Below are 15793 nucleotides of genomic sequence, written 5' to 3'. Positions count from 1 at the left end.
AAAAATTCAGAAAACTAAAAACTTGTCTATATACCTATATAGTCCTCATTTGACATGTGCCTCCATCAAAGATTCATGATGCTGCCAGTCACAGTGTTTAGGCTTTCCCCCTCCTTAGTCAAAATAGCAGCTTCTGATTTCACTATATATCATTCACCAGCTACTGCTAGAGTGACAGTTAAAACACCGCCATATTTCCATCCATACTGACAACCAAGCCACTTTAACTTGTCTTAAACTAAACACAGCTAGGATTAACCTGACTTCTGCTTTCATTAGGTGAGAAAGCCTCTCCATTTATCTGGAGGCAAAACGGGTGAAATAATTGCTCAGAGACAAATAGTGATCATCCTCAGACAGTCTTTAGGTAAAAAGGTAAAGGTTTTCCCCTGACATTAAGTCCAGTCATGTCTGACTCTGGGGGTTGGTGCTCATCTCTATTTCTAAGCCAAAGAGCAGGCGTTGTCCGTAGACATCTCCAAGGTCATGTGGCCTGCATGACTGCATGGAGCACCGTTACCTTCTTGCCAGAGTGGTACCTATTGATCTACTCACATTTGCATGTTTTTGAACTGTGAGGTTGGCAGAAGTTGGGGCTAATGGCGGGAGCTCACGCCACTCCCTGGATTCAAACCTGCGACCTTTCAGTCGACAAGTTCAGCAGCACAGCGGTTTAACCCACTGTGCTACTGGGGGGGGGGGGGGGCTCCCAAACAGTCTAAGTTGCACTCATTTTAAACATGGGGTGAGAACTGTATGACTGTGATTGCAAATCCCAGCAGCCCCAGCCAGCATGGGCAACAGTGAGAAATGCTGGGAATGTTGCAGTTTAATAACATCTCAACCCTGCTTTAAATTATTCCTGTTTTTAACAAAATTAGCTAACATACTGGGAATGCTTGTTTCCTTTCTAGAAGCTGCTTACTCCAAGGCATGAATAATATCTTTTGGAGAAGTATGTGGGGAAATAGATAGATAGATAGATAGATAGATAGATAGATAGGAGCATCAGCTTGCTTGAAGATGGAAACAGCTGTTTGCTTTGTAGAAGCATTGTATGTATGCCTTAGTGGAAAAACCATGAAGCACCCTACAGTGATTCCATGCACATATTTAGTTGAAGAAATTTCAACATGCTGCTTGAAAAATGATATCGTACTTAGATGTTATAAAGAACATTGCCAAAACCCCATATTGATTGTTAATCAGTAAAAAGCCCGACAGTTAGGAAACGGTTCTCCACAGGGCTTTAACCCCCCCCCCCCTTTCTTGATAATAAAGTGACTTGATATATATATATATATATATTTCATTAAGGCATCTTGTTGGTGAGCACATAACTGCCAGCCATTCAGCACATCTCAGGCAGAATGAGGCCATTCATCTGCTGTTGCTTCTTGCCAGACACTCTTCCTGGTCCATTTCCCTTATGAAAGGCTCACTCACAAAAAGATGAACTGAACTGGTACTTGAAGGGGGGATAATATATACAATACCACACTTTTACTTTCACATGCAGTGTACATACAGATCAACACACTCTTCTTCATCTATGCAAATATGGCAGCAGAACATCAAAACCTTTTTTATATATATTAATATATTTTGTTACCCAAAAAGCAGATTGAACCCAATTTTATTCATTGTGAATGGGGGTTCCTAAATGATACTGTAATAGAAGCATATGTGACAATGTAAGGCACAGCCAGGTATAACTACTTTTATTTAGTTACTTCATTGTGTCCTATAATAATTAAATTACATGATGGCAACATAATGTGGGATCACTTCAGACTAATGAACTGTAACTGTTTTATAGCTACATGACATATGAGGCCTCAGTGTGTTGCTGTGTTTTCTACTATGGACCCCCAGGCTGGAGTACTATGATTTTGGGGGTGGGGTAAACTATTTTAGTTACTTCTGAATAGTGAGGGAGAAAAAGATTACTTTTCAACCACAACTACACAGGGGAGTAATTGGGACTATAATTGTAATTATTTACTTTTTCAACTTTCCAAGACTCTGGATCCATATTCAGTCTTCAAAGCTGCCAGTTAAAGGAACATCCAGCCTAAATATTCTAAATGCAGAAAGGGCTTCCTGATCTTGAAAGCTAAGCAGGGTCAGGCCTGGTAAGTATTTTGATTGACAATTACCAATGAATTCCAGATGGTGTAGGCTATATTTTTGAGCAGTGTTTCCCAAACTTTTTTTGACTAGGGACCACTTTCAACAAGGACCATTCGCCAACATTAGCACCAAAGGGATTACAAATCGGTTTTTGTTCAACTTTAGATTTGGTTTGGTTATTTGGGGTGCTGATTCAGAAAACTGCATTGAATAGACCACATCAGCTCTAGTTTCTGATACAGAACATATATGCCATCCAGTAATCACCATGTGCTCACCCACAGAAAAACATGTTTAATAATCCTCGACACTATAAGAGGGTTTCACGAGACCAGTCACTCTCGTTGCAGCAGTGTAGTAATGGTGACACCATTGACTATATTTTAGTTCTTGCGGACAACTGATGGTTCACGGATCACAGGTTGGGAACCCCTCTTTCAGAGGAAGGAACGAGCAAAACCACCTCCAAGTATTCTTGCTTAAGAAAACCCTGCATAATTCATGATATCAACATAATTCTGCAAATGTCTAGAAAACATATACACACACCCAATAATGGGACAGCTTACATTGATGTGTTCAAGACCTATTCTTGGACAGGTTAGAATAGGCAAAATGCAGTGGCAGCTGGTTGGACAGAAAACAAGGGAGAGCGAACAGCACTACAACACAAAACTGCTCCTTTGATCTGGCAGGTGGTTGCTCCAACATAAATCTAGTTCGCAGGGGAAAAAAGCAAAGGAAGACTAAAGTGTAAGCAACATTGTCAAAAGACAAAGGTGGGATCTGCTTTCTACCACACAATTTGAACCCACATTTCTCTATTCCACCAAAACCCAAACTCTGTTGTATAAATTTATAAATATATTGCCACTATCTTTTTAAAAAGGATCTATAATAGACTCAGGAAGAGCGAATCATAGCTACACTTCTGAACTACAATGAAATTTGAAACTGACACCTGATCGAACTTAATCCTCGTGGAATGCTAGATACAAAGGAACACAGAGCATAACAAGCCACACATGCTGAAATATCTTTTACTCACCTATAAGAAATGCAGGTCTATTCTCTTTTACCTTTTCCTAGCCTTATTTCCCCGTTTCCATGTACACACATAAATGTCTTCCTTCACCTGTCCTTTATACAAATGCATTATTATCACTGCTCACACAGGGGTATCCTCATTAAATAAAGTGGGGCTTAGTCCTACTATGCTCACAAAGGATTGTTCAGCACATCTTATTTACATATGCACACATGCAGGTGTCCATATGATACGGCCTCATACTTTTTCTAAAGGTCACAAAAGCTGCAGGGGAGTAGGATGTAAGTACAAATGTAAAGAAAAAGGTAAGAAAGCAAAACAAGCAATCCAAAAAGACAAACCTACATTCTGTTGTTACTCCTCATGAGAACAGACCTATTACATTGATGGATTTTACCTATGTGTTGCATTACAATTCAGTTACTGATTCAATCGGCCTACTCTAGTTGGAACTAACCAACAGGTAGTGAAGAAAACACAAAAAGGGGGGGGGGGAGCAGAAAGATGAAGAATCATAGGAAATAAAGCAAGGTAATAAAGGATAAGGACAAAATTAAAGAAACACAAAAGGGTAATGCCTACTACCACAACCCACTTTCACTCTAACCCACAAAGACAGAGAAATTAAAAGTCACAAAGACTGCTTACGGCCGATTTGCTCTTTACTTGCTCTTTTCTCTATCAATGCATCCTCAATCACAACCTGTATTATCTGATGTGAAGAAATTACTGTTACTAATTCAGCTAGAAGAAATGTGTAACTGGTTCAGCATATGTTTGACTGGGAGCATCCTTTAAGAGGTCCTATTAAAACACAAATAGCTGCTCAACACAACTGCTTATTACTTTACAATCTACAGGCATAAGAAAAAAAGATAAATGAGCTTTCTACAAGCTGTAGTATATGAAAAGTACTCCCATTTTAATACTCATGGGTTCTTTGTATGAGAGATCTTCTCATACAAAGGCAGTTAAAGAAGATGGCAGATCAGACATATGCCAGGGTCGCAACTCTGACAAACTCTGGCAAACCAAACAACTCAGTTTTGTACTGACTTCCTCCCCCCTCCCCCCTCCCCCCTCCCCCCTCCCCCCTCCCCCCCCTCCCCCTCCCCCTCCTCTTTTGCTAAAGGCCTCTTTAATCCAAGTTTCTGTTTGCTCTGTAGTCAATCCGTTGCTTATCAGAAAAACATGAATACGGCTAAATTCACTGCATATTTTGGAATATTGAAAGTCAAAGGCTGTTCATTTCCAGGGAATACATACCCTGATTCCAGAAAACTTTAGTACACAATCTCCACAATTGAAATTTTTAGCCATGACAAACCCAAACAGAGGTGAGGTTGGTTTGTCCTTCAGAATGAAATACACCACATTGAAAGAGGAATGTTGAAAGACGGATTGCTTTTTACAGATAGGTTAATGATGACGATAAAGACAACACCTGTGCTGGAAACTTCCACCTAATTAAAAACATACTTCAAAAAGAGAACAACTCTTTTAACTATCTAACTATAAAATAATACAGAGAAAAAACAGCAGTCAAAGAATTATTTTTAAAAACGGGTTGTTCTAAGTTTTTGGGCTAGAAGCAAATATTTTAAAAATATTTTGCATTAAATGACTTGGAAGTATGACCTGGATTATGTGATTTTAATTGTTTTTTTAATGTTATGTTTTAATTGGTTGGTTTTAATGCTTTGTTTATTCGTTGATATATGCATCCATGCAGCATTGAATTGTTGCCTTTGAAAGGCCACCTTTAGTCCCCTTCAGGGTTGAGAAAGGTGTGATACAAATATGGTAAATAAACAGTAAATAATAAATAAGTATATATTTTATTGTTAACACTGTCTATATGGTACTCCAGTCATCAGTTGAGCTGCTACATTTTGTGCAAGTTGCTCTTCCAAGTTGTCTTCAAGGACAGCCCCTCAAAGTGCACAATACAGTCATTTCAATCAGGTGGTTGCCACTGTGGCTAGGTTATCTCAGTTCAGGAAAAGCCACGGCAGATGCATAAACTGAAGCTGGCATTCTGGGCTACAAAGTCTGCTGGGATCCCTAGTGACAGAAATTGATTTAAGAGTACTCCCAAGCTACATTCCCACCTACTCCTTCAGGGGGAGTCCAACCCAGTCCAGAATAGGTGTTTACCAGTTCCTGGATCCAAGGACTACTGATTCACCAAGCCTTTGCCTTGTTAGGATTCCACTTCAGTTTATTGCAGTGGTTCTCAACCTGTGGGTCCCTGGATGTTTTGGCTTACAACTCCTGGTTAGTTTACCAGCTGTTAGAATTTCTGGGAGTTGAGGGCCAAAACATCTGGAGACCCACAGGTTGAGAACCACTGGTTCAAATCCCTGCTCAGCCATGAAAACTCATTGGGTGGCCTTGGACAGTTCCAGCTCATTTAGAAGGCTAATGAAAACTGTCCTCTGAAAAAATCCTGGCTAGCAAATTCCACAATAAGTTTTCCTTAAGAGTCATCCTATGTCATAAAAGATACAACAACAGCAGCAGCAGCAACAGCAGCCATCTGATCAGACTTCTTTATCCTCTCTGAACTTAGGTGCAATTTTCACAGTAGTTTGAGGGATGCATTTTCCCAGCAGGATTATATTATGAACTATATTGGTTACAATACGAAATATTTTGGAGCAGCTTGGTTTTTCTAGTATTACAAAATACCTGTAGCTACCAGCCAATACAAAAACTAATAGAAGCAATTCACGGTTGTGGATCAATACAGCTAGATTCATTTGTGGAAATGGGATATGACTATGGGAATTGTCAAGAAGAATGGCCACATGTATGAAGTTATCACTACATCATTGTCCAACCATGCAACTGCATGCCTAATATCTTGTTGATACATGATGAAATGTTAAAATAAATCTTTGTTAAAATCCTTCAAAAGTTCAAGACATTTGCATAATTATCTATAAAAATGGTACAAAGACACATTCAAAAATAATGCTGATCATTTTCTAGGTTTGGTGGTTTCTTCACTTTTGATCAGAAATTGTATATCTTCTTGATATATACTCGGCTTTATGCTTCTGAATAGCTTTCTGGGAAAATGCTGAGTGCTGCCTGACAGGTATATATAAAATACATTTATAAATCTTGTTTTTGTTGTGTGTCTTCAAGTAGTTTCAGACTTAGGTCCCTTAAAGCCAAGGCAAGCTTTAAAGTCTAGGCAAGCTTTGTTTAGAGAGGGTTTGTCTTTGCCTTCCTCTGAGGCTGTGAGTGTGACTTGCCCAAGGTCACCCAGAGGATTTCGTTGCTCAAGCAGTAATTTGAACTCTATTCTTCAGTCGTAGCCCATTGCTTAAAATGCTACACCACACGGGGTCTCATATATAAATCTACCATGTCAAATATGTACTCACAAAAAAGGAATCAATCTTAAATCTAAAATATGATAGTCTTGAGGGAAAAAATAAGTGAGAATGCACAGTCTACAAGCAACTCAGATTTAAGAGTTCAGCCCAAACCTAGAGAATCATGGGGCACAATGGAAATTTGTTGTTTCTCTTCTTCCATTGACATCTCTTGGGAATGATAGTTACTCTGCAATCTCAATGATGCCCAAGTAAAACACAGGCAAACTCTTTCAGACTTATACTCTCGGAAGCTATATGTTTTGTCTTTAGGTCTTGTTTCTACAGTGAGGAAGAGAAAATATTAAGCAGAATTGAAGTTCTCATTTTGATTGCCCTCCATCTTTTATTTGACCCATCTGCTTCTGGAAATTGAAGATCTTTTACTGTTAACTACCTTGGAGGGCTGGGGGCTATAGCGATATAAACAAACAAATTAATGCATCAATGATAAATGATACAGCAATGGACAACAGGTTAATTTCTAAAGAGGAAAGTAGCTTGGGTTAAGTCTGGCTGTGTAAAACCATTAATCTTGTTGTTTCAGTGGAGTTTATGCTGCTCCCAAGATGTGCTTACCTGCTGTTCTCTTGTATCTAGACTGCCAACCCTCACAGTTTAGAAGCCATAACTTCAGCAAGGAAGTCCAATTTTTAAAAGTCCAGATCTGTGTGAATCAACAGCTATATAAACAGGGGCCTTGTGTTACTGTGCAATTACTTTACTGACTATAGAGAAAATCACCGGTATTAATAATTGATTCCTGTATGACACAGTTGAGCCTTTGGTATTTCAGGTTCTCTTTCTAGTTAGTGTAAGCCTGTGCAGTTCTTCTGAATACAAGGAATGATAGCCATCTGTGTTTCTTGCTTTGCTGCTGCATTAGTGTTTCATACTACAAAATGGAGACCACAGATGCTCCTTCATTTTTGCACAACATAGCCAAAAGACAAAAGGCACCACTTGTACTAAAGTGCTGTTATTTCTAAATGCTGATTGTTATTACTCACTGTTGTTTTGTCAATAGCAGACAAGAACATTTTTACACATATTAGCATTTAATTAGGTTAATTTAAAGGGGGAAAACCAGTTGTAGTTTATTTTATTCATTTCAAGAAAGGAGAAATGATTATTAGGATTCCAGACAAATACTAAAACTGGAAAATTGTTCCTACTGTTTTCCCTTAAACCATGGAACATTTTGTGTCTATTGCTAATTAAGTTTGCTCATGCTCCTGAAATGTAGCAATGCCTGTTGCACCTACCAGAAACATTAAAAATAAATGCAATGGAATTGACTGAATACTCTTTTCTAAAACTATTATTTTCACCCCTCTCCGCCATTGGTTATATTTGTGTGCTTGCCTTGTAGTCGCACACAAAAGCTTCCTGGAGGAATGAGAAGGGGCCTTCCCTCCATTGCACATGCATTTAATCCTATTAGGGGAGATGAACATTCTTTGTTGATCTACTTACTGCCTGCTGCAGTGGGTTACTACAGGGTATTCAACAGGTTAGGCTTGGAGCATAAGTGCTCTTCAACCTGTCTATATTTCAAGAAAGACCCACTGCAGCCAAATACTTGGATAGTTGCAGATTTAATAAGAGCCATACCAATTTGGAGAGCAGGAGTGGAATTACACTGAAGAAAATGTCTGTTAAGTATGATTGACTATTATACAAATATAAAACTCTACCATGTTGTCAGTCGGTTTGTCCATCAAATTCTTTACAGTCTGCTCTCCAGAGTCTCACATAGAGAGACATATTTTACATCATCTGCTATCAGAATCTTTACATGCCAAGGACTGAATATGAATCATAAAAGCATAATGCACGTTCACCACCACTGAGAGTTTTAGAAGCTATGCAGAGCATGGGGCGCCAATATAAAATAATGTTGCATATCTTACTGATTTAGAAAGAGACATGATTCAGAGGTTTTCAAAGCTGCAATAATCACATATACCTGGAAATGTCAAAAGAGAAAAGTAGAGAGAATGAAAAGGAAGCCCAAAAGAAAGAGTGTTTAACTTGTGCAGGCCCAATCACTTGACGTGAAGGAGTAAATAAGTGCTAACATAGAGGCAAGTTGAAGAAATGCAGGAGAAGTAGTAGCACACAGCATAGGAGCCAAATGCAGGGCAAGCATGCTGGGAATTATAGCAGAAACAAAGCTAATTTCTTAAGGTGGGAGTCAAGTATATCTTTTGTATATTTTAATTTGATGGTGCTCTCCTTTGTCGTCCACGTCTGAAGCTACAGGTCCTCAGAATGGCTGTAGAAGGAGATTTGTGCAGAATTGCAAAAAGGACTGCCAAGACCAAAATCTGCTCACCTTCTGAGCTGTCTCTGCAGAATTCTTTCTGTTAGAACACATTCTCCAACTGAGGTCACTGACAAGAACAAACACTGAGCAAAAATCAGCCTGCAGTCCTGTAGCTTCTCAAACAAGTCCAGGGAAATTACTAGCCGAAATACAAACAAACAAACCTGTGGCCTAAAAAAGCAACAGGGAAAACCTTCTTCAGGTTTACAAAAGACCCTTTCTAATCACTTCAGAAAAAAAGTTTCTCCCAAACTTATAAAAACATTATGTTCTAACTTACGAACCCAGGCACACCTCTAGTCCATTTATGCACTTTGACTCTACCAAAGAGGTTAAGAAACATCACTGTTTTTACAGAAGCTAAATGACTGACTGTATACAAGAAGGCCAATGGGAATACTGGGAAACTCCTGAACCTCCATACAGAATATGACCTCCATACAGAATTTGCTTGTCAAAGACCCTTAATATAAACCCCTGCAAGTGAAACATATTTTGCTTTATTTATTTATGTTTTACATTTTAGTTGGGAATACGAACTAAACTGCTGAGCTGCTGAACTTGCTGATCAAAAGGCTGGCGGTTCAAATCTGGGGAGCAGGGTGAGCTCCCACTGTTAGCCCCAACTTCTGCCAACCAGCAGATGCACTAACTGAAGCTGGTACTCTGGGCTACAAAACATGTTCGAAAATATGCAAATGTGTGTAGAGCAATAGGTACCACTTCTGCAGGAAGGTAACAGCACTCCATGCTGTCATGCTTGCCACATGACCTTGGAAGTGTCTACGGACAACGCCTGCTCTTTGGTCTAGAAATGGAGATGAGCACCACCTCCCAGAGTTGGACACGAATATACTTAATGTCATGGGAAACCTTTGCCTTTACCTAAGATTTATTTGAGCATATTTTATAAACATGTGGCTCTGTTGAGGAGTGTAAGAGGGGAAAAAAATCAAATCATACCCTTGGGGAGTTAGGGCAGGTTACAAATAAAGTATGTTTTTTGTATTGGCCCTACAACAAATAAATTTATGTGTATCCCTTCTGGTTCACCCCAATACTTTATATCCAGTATTATATCTCTAACTATTTAGCATCACATGCTTTGGAGAAATAAGATATAGAACCATCCCTTATAATCAAATAAGCCATCTCTTGATGAACCCACGTTTCTCAGAGATATTGAATTATTTGTATGTCTAATACCTCGCTATTATTAATTATCCAGTACCCCATAACATATTACTGGGCATGGAGTGTTTATACACAGAAAATGATAGTTGATGATCAAGTTCATGTGAACTCCACTGGGATCCATGACATTTTGGAAGCAGAATACCACTGGATGAAAGATAAAGGTTTCCCCTGACATTAAGTTTAGTCATGTGGAACTCTGGGGGATGGTGTTCACCTCCATTTCTAAGCCAAAGAGCTGGCATTGTTTGTAGTTGCCTCCAAGGTCATGCGGCCAGCATGACTGCATGGAGCATTGTTACCTTTTTGCCAAAGCAGTACCTATTTATCTAGTCACATTTGCATGTTTTCCAACTGCTAGGTTGGTAGAAGCTGGGCCTAACAGTGAGAATTCACTCAGCTCCCCGGCTTCAAAGCACCAACCTTTTGTTCAGCAAGATCAGCAGCTCAGCGGTTTAATCGGCTATGCCACCTGGGGCTGCTGGAAATGTCTACTTACTGTTCCATGTTGCTTGAGTTCTGGTTAAGGTTAACTGTGAGTTTACATCAGGCCTGGGCAAACTTGGCCCCTCCCTTCAGGTGTTTTGGACTTCAACTCCCGCCATTCCTAACAGCCTCAGGTCCTTCCCCCCCCCCCCCCCCCATCCACTTAAGTCTGTTAAGAATGGTGGGAGTTGAAGTCTAAAACACTTGGAGGGAGGGCCCAAGTTCACCCATGCTGGTCTACATTCATAAGAAGATCAAATACCAGGAATTTTTTTTGGCAGTTGGATATAATGCAAAGAGAGGGTTGATTGGTGCTCCTTGAATATGTGAGACCTGTGGCGTTTTTGCAGAATATTGATGCCGTTAAATAATTCAATCCTTTCCCACTTGACAGTTAGGCATCTGTCTCGAGGCAGCAGCATCAACAACAATAGCAACAAGCAATTTTCCAAGGAAAAGCAGAACAGGTAGACATAGAATCATGGAATCATAGAATCACAGAGTTGGATTCTCATGGGCCATCCAGTCCAACCCCCTGCCAAGAAGCCGGGGAATTGCAAAGAAGCTGACCTTTAGATCAGGAGGTTTGCTCCGGGTGACAGGATGGGTTGGTGGGTTGGGATTGGAGGCCCCCGAATCTGACTGGCCGGCCGCTGCATCCCCAGGCTTGGCATCCATGGTGGGCAGGATGGGGGCATCTTCGGCCCCAGTGGGGTCTTCCTCCGGCTGCTGCAGCTCATCCGATTTGCACCTCTTCATGCTGGGGGGCAGGTCGAGCCGGTTCTCTTGACCCTTGAAAGCAGCCAAAATGAAGGAGAGGAAGGAAGGAAGGGGGGAAGGGGAGAGAAAGGTGGAAGAAGAAGAAAAACACACATAGCCTGCTTAGAGAGGGCTGTGAAATTCTGTGAAATACACAGAAAAGCAGACTAGTGGGAAACGCTGGGCAGAGAAGAAGCCTCTATCCAAACTGGCTGTATTGCACTGGATTCAAATGGCAGGAAAGGAGATCCCACCTAAGCCAATAAGTGAAATGTGCTGCTTGGGAGGATGCTGGAGTCGCCTTTCCTGGAGGCTTTAAAGCACAGGCTGGATGGCCATCTGCTGGGAGGGCTTTGATGGTGTCAAATGTCCTTTGGGGTCTCTTCCAGCTCTAGCCAATGTCATGACTCCTTCCCAGGCTCCCACCCAAACTTCGAGCTGTGAAATGCACAGAAAACCAGGCCGGAGGAAGGAGCTGGGCAGAGAAGAAGCCTCCATCCCAACTGGTTACATTGGGTGGGATTCCAATGGCAGGAAAGAAGATCCCACCTAAGCCAATAAGTGGAATGTGCTGCCTGGGAGGGAGCTGGAGTCTCCTTTCCTGGAGGTTTTTAAGCACAGGCTGGATGGCCATCTGTTGGGAGGGCTTTGATGGTGTCAAATGTCCTTTGGGGCCTCTTCCAGCTCTAACCAATGTCATAATGAATCCCTCCCGGGTTCCCACCCAAACATCGAGCTGTGAAATGCACAGAGAAGCAGACCGGAGGAAGAAGCTGGGCAGAGAAGAAGCTAGGCAGAGAAGAAACTGGTTGCATTGGGTGGGATTCCAATGGCAGGAAAGAACACCCCATCTAAGCCAATAAGTGGAATGTGCTGCCTGGGAGGGTGCTGGAGTCTCCTCTCCTGGAGATTTTTAAGCACAGGCTGGATGGCTATCTGTCGGGAGGGCTTTGATGGTGTCAAATGACCTTTGAGGTCTCTTCCAGCTCTAGCCACTGTCATAGTGAGTCCCTCCCGGGCCCCAACCCAAACTCAAGCCACAAGAGGTGCCCGTGGTGGTCTTTGGGGGTGTTATTGACATGCATCTACGCAGGGCCCCTTCCCTCCCATGCCTCTACTCACTGGTTAGGGAAGCTCAAGAGCCAGCCTGCTCTCAGCGCCTGGCGGGGCTGCAGATTCCCTTCCGATGAGTGCATGTCTCTCTCCCTGGGTTCTCCCTCTGAATAGGTCCGGCAGCTGCTTGTCTGGCTGGCGATCTGGCCGGCTTGGCTTGTGCCTCTCTTGAGCCCGGAGCTTCCAGAGCAGAGCCCTCCGCCTCACCCACCCAACCCCAGCGAGCCGGCTTGGATGCGGGGATTGACAGCCGGGCCCGGCCAATCAGGAGGTGAGCCCGATCTGGAGAGCCAGCGGCGGTCGAGCCCCTCGCGCCATTCCCAGGCTCGGTTGGCCGGGGGCTCCTCTCGGCCCCGCCTTCTCCTCCAGCTCCTCCTCCTCCTCCAGGCCCCCTCCCTTCCTCTCTTCCCAGGAGCTGTCAATAGGGGAATGGTGCTGCACTGGGCTGCGGCTTTGCAGGGGAGGAGGCGGGAGGAGGAGGAGGATGCGCCTCCTTTGGACCCCTCGCAGCGGATCACGTCAGTCATCCCGTTGCCATGGGGACGCCGCCGCCGCCGCCTCCCACCACTACCAGCCCTGTCTTTGTACTTTGTATCAGGTGGAAGCATCCCTTACCCCCAAAGGCCTCGGAGGCCAGAAGGGTTGGGGAATTAGGCTTCCTTCCGGTTTGGGAATATTTACCTATTGAGAGCGAGTTGAGATTGAAACCTAAACACGAAATACATGGGTGTTTCATGGGGGGCGTCTTCATTGTAGAATTGAGGCAGTTTGAGGCCGCATTAACTGCCATGGCTCAATGCTATGAAATCCTGGGATTTGTAGCATTACAAGGCCTTGAGCCTTCTCTGCCAAAAGCACCAGTGCCTCATAGAATCATAGAGTTGGAAGAGACCTCATGGGCCATCCAGTCCAACACCTGATATTGCTGTAAAACATTTCCATCACCATTTCGATACTGTCTGAGCTGGAGCATAACATTTGGGAGCCAACATACACCTCCTTGGTGTATAGAATTGAGACCAAAATACTCTCCGCACAATTCTATACAAATAGGAGAAATAAAACAATCTCATCCCAGTTAGGGTGTCTCCCTAACTGGAGGGTACATGATGAAAGTAAGGAACAAAAAGAATCCATTTCAGTTCATCTGATAACCCACCTTCTCCTCGCAAGTGTTCTTCCCAAATCTGCAAAGGAAAAAAAAGAGAGAAATAGCAAAGAATTTAAATCTTCTGGATGTTCCTTCTCTTTCAAAATTAAATTCCTAATACAGTACATTTCAGCTAGACATAATTAGATTTTTGGATAAAGTTTTGCATTCTGCATCATAGTCCCAGACAAATATAACAACAATCCCAGTGAGAAAATGTGTTATCTGTTCCTTGCTATGAGTTATGGACAGATCATATCCTAGAGATAATAGGCTATCTTGTGAAAATTAATATTTTTAGTGACAAAGATGTAAGCACTCCAAAAGTAACATAATGAATGGGAATTAAATGGTGTGTCTGTTATTGCTGTTGTTTTAGGGTAACAAGTAACATTTTTTTCTAGTAACTTTGTGAAGTTTCCTTTTATGGGCATTTTTCTTGACATTTTGAGTGGATTTTTTCCCCCAGGATTTATGCTGTTTTCTCTGTTGGCTCTATAAAAGCAAGAGAAACTAACAAGTAATAATTGTGCTGCCTTTTCTCCTCTCATCACAATGTGTAAAAAAGATTCACATTTCTAACATTGTAATGTGAATTACTTTTTTAAATGTGTTTTCCAAGCTCTGAAGCTTTCTGTAATTTAGCGTATTATTGCTCAAAGTGAAGGTCCATGAACTTGTACAAGTCCTTTAGGCATCTCCTTTCTTTCCTAGTAAGTTTCTGGGAAAGAAAGAAAAAAACAATTGTACCCAACAGACTCAAATATAAAGCAAGTCCCTGGCACATGCGGAAGGGGAAATGGCTAGTTCTCTACAATCATCAAGTAGCCTAAGAAGCATTGATTCTATCCCTGTCTTGCAATTGAGCTAGATTTACCTATATTATCATAAAAGCAAAGGGCAACATGCAAAGGAGGACTACAAGAAAAAATGCTAACCACTACAGCTAATACAATATTATTTTGCTTATAATAGCCTGTTGAAATGGCATTACTTTTTGATCACTTTTTGTCATCTGACATATATCAGTGTTTCTTGGTTTGTGTGTGCATTTGTAATAAAAAGCATTAATATTCTGTTTGCCTAATATTTTGTAGCATACAACCTGTCATCCTAAATTAGTTATGGCAGAGACAGTTGTAACTTCAGAAATACCAATATGATTATGCTTTTGAAGAAAGGTGTTTATTTAGGTGACTTTTCCATTTTGAGGACTGCTATACATCTGCAAGGACTTGCATTAAAATATCTAGTAGTTTGGGCAGAACAAGACCATGTAACAAATGGCAGTAGGCTATTTGTTCGGTTTTGCTAGGATTCTCATTCACATGGAACAGCTACAGTATCATCACTCCACTTAAACATTCACAACTCCATACTGTGGAATCCTGAAATGTGCAATTTAAAGGTAGGTTTTTAGAAATCTGTGTGAGAGAGATCAGCGGCTCACCAAACTACAAATCCTAGGATCTCAAGTAATGCAGCTTTAGCCGCAAAAGTAGAATCAGAGTGTTATAATTATGTCATATGGACGTGAGTATATCTACTTTTGCAAAGTGACTTTAGCTGAGCTATACAACTACATATGTGGTATCAGCTTCACATTGTAGTGATGTATAATACAATTAAGTAGCTTAAGTGTCTGAGGATGACCACCTTGCAGCAACATAATTCACCATGCTTTTTTTTTGGTATGTGTCAGGAGCAACTTGAGAAACTGCAAGTTGCTTCTGATGTGAGAGAATTGGCTGTCTGCAAGGACATTACCCAGGGGACATCGGGATGTTTTGATGTTTTACCATCCTTGTGGGAGGCTTTTCTCATATCCCTGCATGGGGAGCTGGAGCTGACAGAGGGAGCTCAACCGACTCTCCCCAAATTCAAACTGTTGACCTATTGGTCAGCAGTCCTGCTGGCACAAGGGTTTAACCCCTTGCACCACCAGAGGGCTACACCTTGCTGAAATAGAGCAACTTTCATCCATTCAGAGTAATTAAAATCAATTTCAAGAGTCTGTAAGTGGAAATTATGACTGTCACTGTATCTGATCAGGACTGGTCCTACCATGTAGCAAAATAATACAAAGTGCTTTGGGTGGTAGAAATGAATCTGATTAAGGAAGACATTGATGTCTAAACGGTGCACCATAGTTTTCAGAGTACATCCCTATACATGTGTACTCAGAAGTAAATCCT

General features: G+C 41.6%; 1 protein-coding gene across 1 annotated transcript in view; it reads right to left on the bottom strand.

The window, feature by feature from the left end:
* TMCC2 (transmembrane and coiled-coil domain family 2) overlaps nucleotides 1–12691 on the bottom strand; it is a 99754-nt gene extending 87063 nt beyond the window's left edge. The window contains exons 1-2 of the mRNA XM_060772921.2: nucleotides 12458–12691; nucleotides 11147–11368 (exon numbers count right to left, since the gene is read on the bottom strand). Of these exons, the coding sequence (XP_060628904.1) occupies nucleotides 11147–11335 (189 nt within the window). The 5' untranslated portion in view covers nucleotides 11336–11368; nucleotides 12458–12691. The remainder of the gene's footprint in view (nucleotides 1–11146; nucleotides 11369–12457) is intronic.
* Between the last annotated feature and the right edge of the window lie 3102 nt (nucleotides 12692–15793).

This window comes from Anolis sagrei, chromosome 4 (genome assembly GCF_037176765.1).
Source record: "Anolis sagrei isolate rAnoSag1 chromosome 4, rAnoSag1.mat, whole genome shotgun sequence".
In the NCBI taxonomy this organism is placed as follows: Eukaryota; Metazoa; Chordata; class Lepidosauria; order Squamata; family Dactyloidae; genus Anolis; species Anolis sagrei.
Note: the sequence above shows the minus strand (reverse complement) of the source record. Positions and strands in the feature narration are given on the sequence as shown.